Below are 15,995 nucleotides of genomic sequence, written 5' to 3'. Positions count from 1 at the left end.
AAACGAAAGTACGAAAAACGGAGAAGTAGAGGCGTTCCACGTGGCTACGCATCACCGTGGACGGATCCCCCTCTTTTATCCCCCACGCGAAGATGCGACGCAGCGGTATTTCAATCACCCTTATTGCCGTCCTGGGAATACAATTAAAAGTTTGAGCCGCCCTCCTCTCACCAGCCCCCTTTCGGCCAGTGCCCCGTTGCTCCCCAGTTGCCGACCATTGAGGCCTCCATAGTACTCTCTCGCAAGCAACGTCTTCTCACCTTTCGCCAAAAAGGACCCCAGCACTTAGAAAAACGTTCCAGCTAAATATGCCGCGAAAGGATTTCTCGCTGAAGCAAACAGAAAGTGAACCGCGTTCAGTGCGGCGAAACCAAGCAACATCAGCCAGTGCCAAATTTAATTACATGAAAACGGTTATGCGGATTTTTGTGCAAATTTCAGTGAATTTTCTACACAGAACGGAGCAAATTCCTTAAAATTTTCAAAGGAATCAGCTCGAACTTTCTCTTGTAAAAAAATTGAATTGTCTAGTTAAATTTTGCAATACCTAACGATGCTTGATACTTTTCTGCAGAACGCGGTCCAAATTATGTGAGGGGACGGACGTCTGTTCGACATAACAGGAATACCGTTCGTTTGATAGCGATAGATTTCCCGGACAGAACTGACGAACAAGCTTTTTTGCATGAACCGCGGATACAGTTCCCAACGGGTTGATTATTGAAATTGATAGACAAAGCGATGGACAAAAAGGACACAGGGAGTATGGAGCGATCCTATTGTTTGAAATGTGTGGTTCCCATAGACTAAGGGAGAAAATGATGGTCTAACTGTCGGGTTTCTTGTGGGATGTCTTTAGTTAGTCTATTACCTACTGCCTAGTGCCTATGTCCATTGCAACCACCCGCTTCCACCAATAGGATCCCTCCATACCCCTTTTGTCTTCTTTGTCTATAGCTTTGTCTATCAACTTCAATTATCGGCCCGCTGAACCGACAGAGCAATGACATGAACCGAACAATACGGCCGATATAAAACACCGTGCCCTCGGTTTACACGACCGAACTTTCTTTCAGGGTGGGGGCGCCAAGTTTGTTACATGCGTGGGTGAAAGGATCCAGAACTTTAAAAATCCGTGACGAGGACGTGTGGCACGGACGAATACATCAAAAGAACGAAGTTTCCCGATCGAAAGGAGACGCAACAAAAAACCAATATATCGCGTGGCAAAGCTCGGAGCCAGACCAGGAGGAGGAAGGATTTCCGATGGGTGGCATTAAACTATTTGTGCGGTTAATTTATATGCCTCTATTTTTAACCGCCGTGACATTGCGTCCTTACCCCCCGCCCCCGCGCCGCGCTGCGACTAATTTCTCGCGCGCGCCGCCCCTGCTCTCCGTTTTCGGGCCGATTTATTACGGCGCGCCGCGCCGCGCGACCTGGCCAGGAGCCAAAGGAAATATCTGCGCTTTGTCGCCCCGGAGCCATAAGGTCCCGGCCACCAGCGGACGTCCGGGAGCGAAGCGGTGCCGCATCTGGAGCCCGAGGATTGCGCCAGTGCAGAAACCCCCGTGTCGGTAGCCCTCCTGGGCCTCTCGTCCCTCTCCTAACCCCCTCCGATTTGCATCGTCTGTTTGTGTAAGGGGCCGTCCATAAAATACGTAACGCTCGAGGGGGAAGGGCCTAAGTTTAGGAGCGGGCTTGCGCGAGCGGCAAAGGGCAATCACCCCTAAACTGAGAGTATGGACAACTCGATTTATGTACCTATTAAGGCCCAAAAAGGCGGCAACGTGAAAAACGAAAAACACAAGAAAACCTGTACCCTGCACATACAACCGTTGCCTACGAGAATGGAGAGGCCGTAACTACGATTCTGTGACGTCACACTAGTAGATGAAACTCGGCCGCGGTTTAACACGCGTTCTTATGGGAGAACGCTTGCCGCGCGATGATTTCTCGCCGATATCTCTTTCAGGGTTGATCTGACGCAAAATTTCATAAGAACCGTTTAGAAAGAAGATGAAATTTCACTTTAGAAAACTAACTAGTTCATTTGTGACATTGTCTAAATATCGAGGAAATGAATGCGTAATACCGAAAATCGTTACTCCACTCAGATTCAAACGGGCCGCTCGCGCAACTTCGGCCGATCGAGAGCCACTCTGATTGGTCCACGCAGCGACTGCCTCACTCATCGATGCACTGATGACCCGGAGATGCTTGTTGTTTTCGGTAAATATCTACTAGCTTGACGTCACAGAACTGACTAGTTACGGCCTATACAACCTATACATTTGAAATACAGGGTGATCCAAAAGTCCCTTCCACCCCCTCTAACTTTTTACATAATTGAGGTAAAGATTTGAAACTTGGGGGATGTTCCTAGGTCAAAGGGAGCTACTTTTTGGCCCCCCTAAAATTTTCAGGGGGGTCCCCCTTGGGGGGGCAATGGACCCCAACTTTTAATTTTCAAATGGGAAGACCCCCTTTGTGATAGCTCGTTCGAAAGAGCATAAAAAAAGAAAACTTTTCGCGCAAACCCGAAGTCAATATCTCACACCGTTCCAAAATGGCGGCCGGTTAAAGTTCAAAATGGCTAAAAATTCACACCGGTTATTTGTCGATGGATTTGCGCGAAAATCGGTATGTAGGGGTATTTTGACACGAGAAAAACGAATTGAACGTTAGATTTTCAAAAAACCGAAATTTCCAAAATGGCCGCCGGTTAAAGTTCAAAATGACCGAAAATTGTCACCTCGGATACCTTGTCACCTTTTTTGCTGATAGATTTGCCTAAAATTGGAATTGGAGAATATTTTGGCATTAGATAAACACATTTGAACTTAGATTTCCAAAATAATCAATTTTTGGCCATCTGAATGTGTTTATCTAATGCCAAAATATTCTCAAATTCCAAATTTTAGGCAAATCTATCAGCAAAAAACCGAGGTGACAATTTTCGGTCATTTTGAACTTTAACCGGCGGCCATTTTGGAAATTTCGGTTTTTTGAAAATCTAACGTTCAATTCGTTTTTCTCGTGTCAAAATACCCCTACATACCGATTTTCGCGCAAATCCATCGACAAATAACCGGTGTGAATTTTTAGCCATTTTGAACTTAAACCGGCCGCCATTTTGGAACGGTTTGAGATATTGACTTCGGGTTTGCGCGAAAAGTTTTCTTTTTTTATGCTCTTTCGAACAAGCTATCACAAAGGGGGTCTTCCTATTTGAAAATTAAAAGTTGGGGTCCATTGCCCCCCCCCAAAGGGGGCCCCCCTGAAAATTTTAGGGGGGCCAAAAAGTAGCTCCCTTTGACCTAGGAGCATCCCCCAAGTTTCAAATCTTTACCTCAATTAGGTAAAAAGTTAGAGGGGGTGGAAGGGACTTTTGGATCACCCTGTATTAATCAATACGGCCGACAGCACATTGTAGAAAAGCGTTTTAAGGTGATTCGATGGACGCCATATTTTGAGTCAGAACGGCATGCGATATATCGCATCAATTGGGTCCATTTTTTCAGCTACTCGTCATTTTTCTGCAATTTTGAGATCGCAATTCTGTTGTCAGGAGACTAAAGCACTCTTAACAAAGAAATTCAACGTAATAAAGGCGTGGTTTTTTTCAGAGAGAAAATATCGCATTCGAGTGCAGTTTCGATATCAGTATCGAATGCGATGTTTTCTCTCTGAAAAAACCACGCCTTTATTACGTTGGATTTCTCTGTTAAAATTGGTGAGTGCTTTAGTCTCCTGACAACAGAATTGCAATCTCAAAATTGCAGAAAAATGACGAGTAGCTGAAAAAATGGAACCAATTGATGCGATATATCGCATGCCGTTCTGACACAAAATATGGCGTCCATCGAATCACCTTAAGGATTAAGACTTTGAAAAAAAGGAAATCTATCCGAAATCAAAGTTTTATACATCTTCGGGAGAGGCCTCGTCTCACTCATGGGGCGAACCAAAGCTGGATTACATTTTGCAATAAGGAACACTACCTCTGGCTCTCCCATAGAAGCACATATCTGCATAGGGAAACCAATGGGATGTATGTTGTTTCTAAAATGGAGCAGAAACGGTGGTTTCTTATTGCAAAACTTAATCCCACTGATCACCGGCTTCTGAGCGTTTTAAGATGATCTTCAAGTGTCTACTTTCTCATGAAGGGGCGCAAGAGAGGGCATTCAATTTCTTATCAGTGAACGTATATAAAGGGGGCCTTGACGAGTTTAACGCATGCTGGGGGCGATTATCGATGAATACCATCTCATTTGTTGCCATGGTGATCCTGGCCTCCCTCAAGAGAAAACCCCGTAATTGATTCGGAACGCGGAGACGATAATCATACAAGCACCACATTTTTGTCCTTGATTGTCTCGGAGGGGAGAATTTATGTTTTCCCATAAAACTGGGGGAGAAACGAAAATTTTCGGTGGCAATGCCTAATACTGAGTCCCCGCTCGTGTTGTTAAGTTAACGGTATGGCGAGAGGAAATATCGGGTCAATGACTGGCATGTAAGGGCGAAAAGTCTTTTCACGCGAAACTGTTTATTACAGAGAGACATTCTTGAATATAGTTCGAGTAAATATTGAATGCAAAATTACCGATTACTTCAAAGCTCAAAAACAATATTTGTTTAAAAGGCAAAAACCGCAACTTTTTCAATTGAGGGTTTTAATTCATTCACCCTTTTTTAAGGTTACATCTATGGTTTGTTGAAACATAAAAATCTTTCAGCATATCCCGTCGAGGGTAAGGAAAAAGTGTGAATTTTGGCAACTAGCTGTTTAAAAAGCAAAAACCAATCGATCGATCGACCATTTAAACCTATGGAAAAGTATCGATAAACAAGGTGTTCACTGTTCACAGCGAACACCTTGATAATCGATTATTTACCACAGCTTCAAATGTGGAAATATCGATAGATCGCAAAGCACACGCTGGCTTTGCGATGAGTTTTGAATGAAAAATCACCGACCTGCGTCGACTTTTCATCTTAGATTTTCAGGGTGGCCAAAAGTTTAGCATCTGAAAACTACCCGACCTTCCATGAGAAATTTACCGACTTTTTGACTCCGGAAAAAGTGCTTGGCGCACTTGCTCAGCGGTAAGACAGCAGAAAAACCAACATTTTGTGATTAAAAGCCCATATCTTCCCACAGTTGTACCGAACTTACACTTCCCATCTCTTCAAGAAATAATCGAATCGGTGAGAATGAAAAACACACCTACTGGGAAAAATGAAAACGCTCAAGGGATACAAATACGAGTAGTTCACTTAAAATGTGCTGGAAGGAATCACCACAACCACGTCAGCAACAATTTAAGAATTCCCTGACTTTCTGTCAAATTTCCCAGACACTCCCTGATTTTTCCCGATCGTTAAAAATTCCCTGCATGACTATTCCCGATTTTCTCAACTTTTGGCCACCCTGGATTTTCTATGAGTCGGTACTACACGCCCATTGGCCCGTTTAAGGGCGGTCCTTAAGCACTCGCGTCAGTATAAAAAGAAGCCCATTTCCTACTAAATTTAGAGAACAGGCAAGAGCAGTTCTGCCGTGCTGACGAAAAACGCCGTATGAGCTTTCGTGAATTGCCAACTTTTCTTCTGTAAAATACGAACTTTCAGGAAAACTTGGTGAACATTTTCCTTTCAATTTTTCATAGAATGGAGGTGCATGTTTGAGGAATTTGCGATTTGATTGTTGATTCTCATGTAAAAGTTTGCAAGAAACACGATGGTGCCACCGGTTTTCTCTGAAATCATCTCCCAAGCTCAGAAAAAGCTCTCACAGTGAGGCCAAAATGGAGGGAATATCCCACCCTATCCTGAGAGCCCACCTCTACATCAAAACAAACTCTCCATGCAAAGATAGGGAGCAAATACATTAGCAGGGATGCCGTGTTTTCAGTTTTAGAGTCCCCAAATAAAGTGGCAGCCCTGTCAATGTATTTCAGAGACAATTTGCATGGAGATTTTGTCTTGATGCAGAGGTGGACTCTCAGGGTAGGGTGGGATATCCCCTCCTTTTTAGCCTCAACTTGAGAGCTGTTTTTGAGCTTGGGAGTTGATTTCAGAGAAAACCAGTGGCACCATCGTGCTTTTCGGCAACTTTTACAAAAGAATCAACAGTCAAATCGAAAATTCCTCACATAAGCAACAACTCCATTCTCTTCGCGATAGGATCTACAGTAATGGAGAATTTAAAGAAGAGATATTCATTATTTGTCTCAAAAATTAGTGTTTTAAAAGGGGAGATTTGGCAACTTTCGAATGTTCTTACGGCGTTTTTCTTTAGCATGGAGAGAACTGCGTGGCGTGTGATAATATAAGGACATCTCGCCGATCTTAAGCGGGAGCTTACCGGCGAGGAGGCGCGGAGCTTACGGCGTCAGCCCCCTCCCGAAAGCTCAACTTTTCTCGCCCGTCGCCCACTTAAAGGCCTCTAATAAAGCATTTAAAGTCGCTTGCCATTATTCTTTTTCTCTCGCCCGTAGTGACTCCTGATTATACATTAAGCTCGGAAAAGAGCGGGCGCTGGAAAATGGGGGACGGAGGGTCGTTGCCCCCTTTCATTGTCAGTTTTTAAGCGGTTCGAGGATTTGCGGAAGCGCCTTTTCGGACCGCTTCCTCGTCTGCATTTCACATTTCACCATATTTAGGTCTTTTCCCTTTTGCTTCATATAACCCGTGAGGGTGGATCCTATTCAGCTGCTTAGCTATCAGTCCCAACCACTAAAATTCCCTACTTAGGTACTTTTCTTTTTCTAATTTTATCCGCTCGTTCTCTGACTCCTTTTTTTGTAAATTTTCCATTTTATATACACCAAATCAGTGCTCGAAACTCACCTTTGAGTTTTAGGAGCCATGTGGCGCATCACGCCCGATTTTTAGGCGCCATTGAAGATTTTTTTAGGGGCCAAATTGACTTTTTGCCTATATATTACGGCGCATTTAATGAAAAGTTAGACGCAAGATGTTTTCGTTTCAGAACTAGTATAGGAAGCTGTAACTTAGGGAAGACAAGAGGACTGAGGATGCAATCGTGAAGAATAGAAAAATATTTCAGTTGTATAGTGCTGAAAATTTCAAATAATCACCTAATATGAGAATTCAGATTTTTAGGGGGCAATTTTCAGGGGCCACGTTGGCGCAGAGCCTTCATTTTTAGGCGCCATGGCCGATTTTTTAGGCGCATTTGGCGCCTGTGAGTTTCGAACACTGCCCGTGAGGGTGGATCCTATTCAGCTGCTTAGCTATCAGTCCCAACCACTAAAATTCCCTACTTACTTTCCTTTTTCTAATTTTATCTGCTCTTTCTCTGACTCATTTATTTAATTATTTAATTTTTGTTTTTGTAAATTTTCCATCTTTTATACACCGAATAGTCGTATCATAGAGTTGACGCAAATCGAAATGACCTGAGCTTTCTTTGAAAATACCGAGATGCGTTGGAGCCAAGCACCAGATAATGCATATCACGTTTTACATTATATTTTTGTGGAAAAGCTAGAAACCTTTTAATGCGGACTCCGAGTTCAAAACCAGTGAGATTCACAGCATTGCAACGTTGCAAAGTTTCATTTTGATGACTTTCCTTCTTCTTGTTGTTTAAAATGACGTTTTCCATCTGTCTCGCATCAATTATAAAAATTAAAATAAATTTAAAGTATCTTTGCAACATTACAATGCACTGTCTATCCCTTTCAAGGGAATCCAATTCTCACGGCTCAATTTATCAACCAACTTTTCCTCCGATTCAGATGGATAGAAATATTGCTCTATTGGACAGTGCAAACAGAAAAAATTTTCATCCGATTAAGTCGAAAGAAAAGTTGACCCTTGTGAATTGGGCTTAAGAGAGACAGACTTTGATACCTTTTAAAGGAATCAACTCAGGGAGGGTGCAAAAATATCTTGAAAGCGCGCAAAAATAAGGACTTTATATAGCTTACAAAAAACGTTCAATTTGTGTGATCATTATTCCCGTTTGTGACATCCATGAGTCGCATTGTCTCAACTCTCCCTGTATAGGGACTCTAGTTCGAATCAAGAAGCACTGTTAAGTTGAATCACTAAATACAAAAAGGGCACATGTCTAGAAAACCAAATTGTTCAGGAGACACAAAAAACTGTTTATTTCGTGGTAGATATTTTATGGAAAGTCCTTCCTTATGTTTCAAAAATATCTACCATGAAATAAAAAGTTTTTTGTGTCTCCTGAACAATTTGGTTTTCTGGACATGTGCCCTTTTTGTATTTCGTGATTCAGTTATGGATGGAACACAAATTTGAAAATTCCCAGCATAACTTTCTGGCTTTTCAAGTACTTAAATAGCCTTATCAGCATAAAAGCGTAGTGACATTTCGTTGTAGGAGAGGTATCTCCTGCAAAATTATTTAGCGATTAATATCACCATGTAAATGAACTTTCCCTGTTCTAGTTATAGGCAAACTGAAGTGTACCATTAAAAATTCCCGGAGAGAAATTGAGATTCTTCCATCAATTGAGTTCAAATCACAAAAGGAATCACATTTAGTTTTAAAACCAATAGAGACTTTTTGCTTGTAAATGTGGTGACACAAAGGCAAGTCAATGCATTTACTTAAGGATTTGATACATTATTTTGTTCCGAACCCAGCGAGGAAAATCTATAACCCGTGCTTCCGTTTACAATTATCCTTAATTTTGTATGCTACAGCAAGGTTATCATTCAAACCAATGGACAAAGCATACAAAGGGAAAATGAAGTGATCAGGTTGATTGAAACAAGAGGTAGTCAACGAGGGATGGTTATGAACTAACCAATGGGTCTCTAGCACGTTGACATTAGCTAGACTATTGCTAATTTCCTTCGTTCATTGCAACCGACCACTTCTACTGATAGGATTTCATCATTTTCTCTTTATTTATTGCCTTAACTTTCATTTTTAGTTAAAAGCCCCCGAAGGAGGTTGACGGATAGGGTGATAACGGCACGCTTGATTACATGGCGGCTCATTCTTCCCCACCTTTGCTCAACTGTTTGTTAGAAAGAATAGTACGGACATAAACTTTCGACAGCAATTATCAAGCCTTGGTTAAATAAACAGAGATCCAGAGACGATGGATCGGACATCATGATTTTGAGGAAATCAAAACTTGATGACACTCATCATGTTTGGCCCTCGGAGCATTCATTCAAAATATGATAAACAAAGTTAGTGTTACTTAGGTTCTCATTCTGAATCAACTAGGGATATAATAGGTCAGTGCTCCTTCAGTTAAACTTCTATTGGGATAACTTCCAAAGTGCATATCCACAGGTTTCAGCAGAGCAAATAGCACAGAATTCTGCTGGGACCTATTTCTGGCGAGATCAGCATTCATGCAAGTACACACTACAGCTAGGTACTTGGAGCTAAACCAAATGACACGACAAAAAAGCAGCCACGATACGACAAAAATGTTCAAACATTTAATGAAAGTATTCAATTTACGATTAAAACAACGTACCACTAATTCTCCGCATTTTGAGGTTATGTTGATCTACCAGCGGATGAAAATAATCATTTATGAAATGAATCTAATGGCTGTATCCAAGGGTTAGCACACTTTACAAATCACAACTAGGGAGGATGTTTACGAACACCAATATTTTAGAAAATAAAAGTACACGAACGCTACTTAAGAATGTATCAAAAAACTCGCATTCAGTATCGTTGCACAAACCAAACAAAAGAACGGTTACTGGAGAACTTTTGAAAATCCTGGGACGCGAGGCAGCACACTCATCGAGAAGGACTTCCGATAGAGTCTCACTCGAAATCACTCCGAGACATTACACGCTCAATTTTGAAAAATATGAGAAAGAAACACAATTGGGAGAGAGACTCGGGAGCGATCAACCGACAACACGACTCCCGCCGCCAGGAGATGCTCAGAAACTGATGACGAAGAGAGAGACCGACAATGAGCAATGGCGCGCTGCTGCGGCTGCTCACAGGGGCGAGAGGAGGAGGGGAGCGTTCCCGCTGCGCTGATGCAGGTAAATACATTGACCAAGGTGTCAGATTTGGCTATACACCGCTGTTTAAAAGGGATTTATCGAGACGTATTGGTGATAAGGTATTTTAATATCTATTATTATGAATGACACTTTTTTGTAATTTTAATAGGAACGGGCCAGAAGCACGTATCTACCGCTGATGCAGATGAACACATTGACCTAAGTGTCAGATTTGGCAATACACCGCTGTTTAAAAGGGATTTATCGAGGTGTGGGGTTTTGGCGATAATGTATTTTAATATCTATTATTATGAATGACACTTTTTGTAATTTTAATATGAGAGGACCAGAAGCACGTATCTACCGCTGATGCAGTTAAACACATTGACCTAAGTGTCAAATTTGGCAATTCACCGCTGTTTAAAATGGATTTATCGAGACGTATTGGTGATAAGGTATTTTAATATCTATTATTATGAATGACACTTTATCGTAATTTTTATATGAGAGGGCCAGAAGCACGTATCTACCGCTGATGCAGATAGACACATTGACCCAAGTGTCAGATTTGGCAATAAACCGATCACGGTACGTTTTAAACACTTTTAATGCGGTCAACATACCACCCGCGATTTTTTTGCGGAAATGTCAACTAGAAGGCCTATGTAGGTAATGATTGAGGAAGAACAAACCGCGAAATCTGTAGTTTGGCCGTTTTAGAGAAAATGCGATTTTTCGCTTTTTTGGCGGGAATTTCAGGTCAAGGCGCTGAAAAAGTCAAATTAGGCTGTTTTTGTGGCTCGTAAATGCATATCCTGTACGTGATGTTAAAGGGGATTCATCGACGTATGCGTGATAAAGGTATTTAAAACACCTAGGATAGCCATGAATGATAAGAGACACTAATTCGTGATTTCGATAAGAGAGAGTCAAAAAACTCGTATCTCTATCGCAACGGCCTCTAACTGGCCAATTTAATTTTTTATAAGAGAACGTTCGTGCGGGTTTCTTTGGAAATGTTAAGGAGCTTGCTTCGTATTATGCAGAAAATGGACTACTAGACATGGTACGAATTTCAGCATTCTGATAAATGTTTCTTAGCCAAAATTTCACGTGAAACACGATGCGCACAACAAAAATTACCAAAATCAACTCCTTACAAAGATATTGAATGATTCCTGATGCGTGAATTCAAACCACCCGCTCATGAAAACTCAATACTCTACGTGATTCACATCGCGCGCTAAACGTTATCATGACAGTCTCTTCGATATACAAATCTAGCAACCTCAATCTTGACGCTTTGGCTCAGCTTTAGCAAATTGCTTTTAGTTTGAACAACACACGGTAGGAAATGAACATTGTTTGTTTGAGAAGCTTGCTGAAACCGTTGTAGTGCGCGATTTGACTCAAGTAGAGCTTTGAGTTTCTTGTGAGCGGGCGCAGTTCAAATTCCTCGTAACCAGTGTGAAAAAAACGTTAATATCTTCGTTAGGAGTTGGTTTCAGTGATTTTCGTTGTGCGAATTGTGTTTTACGTAAAATTCTGGTTAAGAAACTTGTATCAGAATACTTAAACTCGTACCTTGTCTAGTGGTCCATTCACTGGACTCGAATCTGTCCACAAATCCGCAAGACCGTTTTCATGTAAAAAAATTAAATTGCCCAAATAAAGGCAATAGCTGATGTGGCTTGGTTCCTTTCTGTTTAACGCGGTCCAATTAGGTAAATAGATTAATTTTAGCCATGAGGCTTTTGGGGAAAAGACTGAGTATAACTCAAAAGGGGTCTGGGGCTTGAGCTGGAAACTTCTCATGAAATCTCATATGAATTTAACATACTTTAGGATGGGAAATCTACCTACTTCATCAGAGGTCGTAATTTTCGAGAAAAATCACAAAAAAAATATAAGAAGAATGTTGAACATCCGTAAAACTAAAAGCTACCGGCCCTCAGTCCCGGTCATTAAACCTCGGTCCTCGATCATTCTGCCGTGCTAAGGAAGAACGCCGTATGAACCTTCAGGCGTTGCCAAATTTCATTTGATACAACACGCATTTCCTGGTAAACTCATGAATATTTTCCTTCCAATTTTTCAGATAATTTTGTTTGTAATTTCACAGAGAGTCCCTGAAAATTTCAAGAAAAAATGTTCATAACTTTCCTCAGAAATAAAAATTTTGTCGGAAGGAAATTTGGCAACCCTCGAATGTTCATACGGCGTTCTTCCTTAGCACGGCAGCATTGGCCTCAGCCCCGACCGTAGGCAAAAGAAAAAAATGTCCAGCGAATCGGAGCAAATTATAAGATCAAATAATAAAAAACACATACCTTTGAGATGCTTGCAGCTAGCGCCTCTGAAAAACACAAAAAAGAAAAATATTACATTCTGCACGTAATTCTTTAAAGGGGAACAATTGAACAGGGTTTAGCAGAAAAGAAGCAAGTCCATAATGTGCTTTCAAAAGCGTACAATTTTTTCTTTTTCTCGGAAGTCTCCGGAGTTTGATCAGTTGTAATTTTTTTACTAAAAATGTTTCTGTTTTTGGTGAAATAAACCCCGGGAGTGTATTCATTAATGTAAATGCATTCACTTTTCTTTGCGCTATAGACGAAGTTGCACGATTTTGCAAACAACGCGATAGACTTACGGTTTTTTTTTTGCTCAACGCTGTCCAAGTACGAGGGTCATCCAAAAAGTAAGGTTCCCTATACCTTGTATCTTCCGAGCGAAACAAGATAAATCAAATCGGTAAAAAGCACATATCAGGCATACTCTAAGCTTTAAAACAAGCTCAAGTTTTTGAAAATCGGTCAAAGGATTCGCGAGTAAACTTAATTTTACTGAGACAACCTCCTGTCGCCGCGTGCCCATCTCCGGGGTCAGGATGCACGGAGAGTCGATTACTGAAGACTCGGGTTATCGCCTCTATACATCACACCAACAAGGAATTTTAAAGTTTTCATTGAGAAGGCCTTACCTTACTTTTTGATTTAGTCTCCACATCTTTTTTTGACATTTCTGGTATCATTACAGCAGCTTCTTGATGCCCTCCGCGTATAGAAGCTTTCGCCTTGACTCTGAAACCAGTCATTGACAGCTATCTGTACCTCTGAATCGGTTGAAAATCGCTTCCATCGTGGAAGTTTTTCCGCTCGGGAACAAATGAAAGTCACATGAAGCCAAAGTAAGAGAGTTTGAAGGATTAGGGGGAAAATTTCCCAACGCAAAGTAACTGATCTAAGGAATACGCAAAGTAACTGATCTAAGGAAGTGCAGATCGCTGTCAATGACTGGTTTTGATGGAGTCAAGGCGGAAGCTTCTACGCGGAAGACATCAAGAAGCTGCTGTAATGATACCAGAAATGTCAAAAAAAGATGTGGAGACTAAATCAAAAAGTAAGGTAAGGCCTTCTCAATGAAAACTTTAAAATTTCTTGTTGATGTGATGTATAGAGGCGATAACCCGAGTCTTCAGTAATCGACTCTCCGTGCATCCGGACCCCGGAGGTGGGCACGCGGCGACAGGAGGTTGTCTCAGTAAAATTAAGTTTACTCGCGAATACTTTGACCGATTTTCAAAAACTTGAGCTTGTTTTAAAGCTTAGAGTATGCCTGATATGTGCTTTTTACCGATTTGATGTATCTTGTTTCGCTCGGAAGATACAAGGTATAGGGAACCTTACTTTTTGGATGCCCTCGTATTAAAGGAAGATCGGAAACATTGAATCATTGCCGTTCCTTGGGACGAGGGGCATTTATCCATCCCTGCCCCCACTAAGCAGACAAACTTAGTTTACAAAAAAAATTAAAAATAAATAATAAATTAAAAAAAAAAAAAAACATTCAGAAGATGTGCATCGTTTGGACATCTAATTTGAGAGCCTTATCATTGTCTTTTCATTATTGGTCACTTACATACACAACCTTAATTTTCAGTATTATTAGTTTCTTTTTCTCTTTAGTTCATAGTTAAAGCCTCCGTGCCATCCTGCACGGATCTTTCTTTTTGTAACTTCAAAAGTGAGCTTTTTAATTTCAGTTCTTCCTAGTTTGTAACGAGCAGTAACATTTTCAAAAGGTTCTAAAGGCCGAAAGGTTCTGAAGGTATCGCCGTGTGTATCTCCTTTTGTTAAGAAAAAATATCTCTGAGAGCTTTGATTGTTACTGTATCGTACGGGAAGCGGAAACCTCCGCTGAGAATTTTCAATATTAATCATGTGGACTGGACTCTATCGATCGCCCTTTTAAGCAATAGTTCTAACAATATCAATTGATTAAAGTTTCCTCTTTGTAAGAAAATTTTAAATTATCATGTCATTCAAAATTTATTGAGAAATCACACACTGGTAATGTCGTATGGCAATGGAAAAAGTAAAAAATTGCATCGAAATCTTCCATCGCAACGTTGCAAATCTCCACTCGTGTTTGATGTTTTGAAGGACACAAATCAGCAGTTTTTCTTAAAATGTCCTGTAAATATGTTTCACTAATTCAAATTTTGTGTGCATATTATTCACTGATTCTAATAAATTCGCAGACATCTGTGAAGGAATATTTGGGTTCATTTCAAATTTAAAAGGAATACAGGAGATTTCGAAACGTTGCAATCGAGATATACCTGTACGCATTTTCGACTTTAGCCATTGATCCATAAAGAAAAAGAAAAGAAATTTTCATTCATGAGCAGAAAAACATAGGGCATTAAGGCGAAGTGCTTTTAGAGAAAATATCAGTCAACCTCTTATTTGTCGTGCTTAAAGAGGAACGGCGTCTTATGAGCCTTCAGACTGGACGTTTCAAAACTTGCCTTAATAGAATATGAATTTTTGAGGTTTCTGAATATTTTTCTTCTCATTTTGCAGAGAACTTCAATTGCAATTTAATTGATTAAGTATCTAAAATTGTTAAGAACAAATAATCATGACTGTACCCAAGAATAAATAATTTACTAAGGGATAATTCATCGCCCGAATGTTAATACGGCCTTTTCCCTCAGCACGACAGACTGCATCGCAGCAAAAACCGAAAATAATTGACGCCTTGATGCGACTATTCATGCTCTGCGGATTTCCATGTTGCATATACGAAAAACTGAAGGCAGTTGGGAACTCATACAAAATAGCAACGAACTGCGTATTTAAGCATTGTTTCTAGCCAGATGTATGTAATGTTAGAAGAGTCTACGTCAAATACGTGTATGCATTCTTAAAGTGAGACGGACAGTCCATCTTGATTCTCGCTCTTCTCAGAAGTCTAGGAAAGCGTAAACCCTATGCCTGCAATGATAAATAAGGTCGGTGCCCCTTGCCGCCCCTATAACACTCCTTAGCTCAAAGGCCATCGTTCGAAAGAACATAAAAAAACCCTCTAACCTGGGCCCCTTCATTTTTGAGACATGCAACACTCACGTCCACTAGGTACGAATAGTTGCATTAAAGCGTTCGTTACTATATATCGACGATGAAACTGCCAGAGTGCGTTCGTGTCGGTTTGAGACGTTGCGGACTTCCTAACATATTGCATTTTTTAATTGGAAAAATAACTCCACGTTATTCCTTGAAAACTTCCGTAATTTTTTCTCAAACGTGAAGAATATTTTGTGAAAATTTCATATGATAATAACGTTGAATAAACTGTTCCCTTTTGATAAAATGAAGTGGGAGCGCAGATTTTGAAACGCGGCGTAATATGAATCTCGTTCCTGAAGTTTCACCGTCAATACAAGTACACGGTAGAGTAGAATCAAATAAGTTTTGCTCTACCATGTCTGCCAACTTTTTAGCCCTTCAAAATGGAAAAATCTGACATTTTTTTTTTTTAAATTTGTTCAAAATTTTACGCTTAATCAGGTCCCAACATCGCTTTAGGCAGTTTTTGCCATTTAATATCAGAATTTTGGCCCTAAACAGCTGAAATGTCCTGTACCGTAGCCTGTCTGCGACTCAAGTGCGCAACTTTAACGCTTCATAACCATCATCTTGCATCTAAATA

General features: G+C 40.7%; 1 protein-coding gene across 2 annotated transcripts in view; it reads right to left on the bottom strand.

Moving 5' to 3' along the window:
• The window catches only part of ckn (CRK like proto-oncogene, adaptor protein), a 283,105-nt gene that overhangs the window by 218,590 nt on the left and 48,520 nt on the right, over window positions 1-15,995 (bottom strand). The window contains exon 1 of one of the 2 annotated variants that reach the window (XM_019059607.2): window positions 9,509-9,940. The exons of the other annotated variant lie outside the window; for it this stretch is intronic. Within the exon in view, the coding sequence (XP_018915152.2) occupies window positions 9,509-9,524 (16 nt within the window). The 5' untranslated portion in view covers window positions 9,525-9,940. Of the gene's footprint in view, window positions 1-9,508; window positions 9,941-15,995 lie in introns of those variants that run through there. 2 annotated transcript variants of the gene reach the window in all.

This window comes from Bemisia tabaci, chromosome 2 (genome assembly GCF_918797505.1).
Source record: "Bemisia tabaci chromosome 2, PGI_BMITA_v3".
Lineage (NCBI taxonomy): Eukaryota > Metazoa > Arthropoda > Insecta > Hemiptera > Aleyrodidae > Bemisia > Bemisia tabaci.
This window is presented reverse-complemented; position numbering and strand designations above follow the sequence as displayed.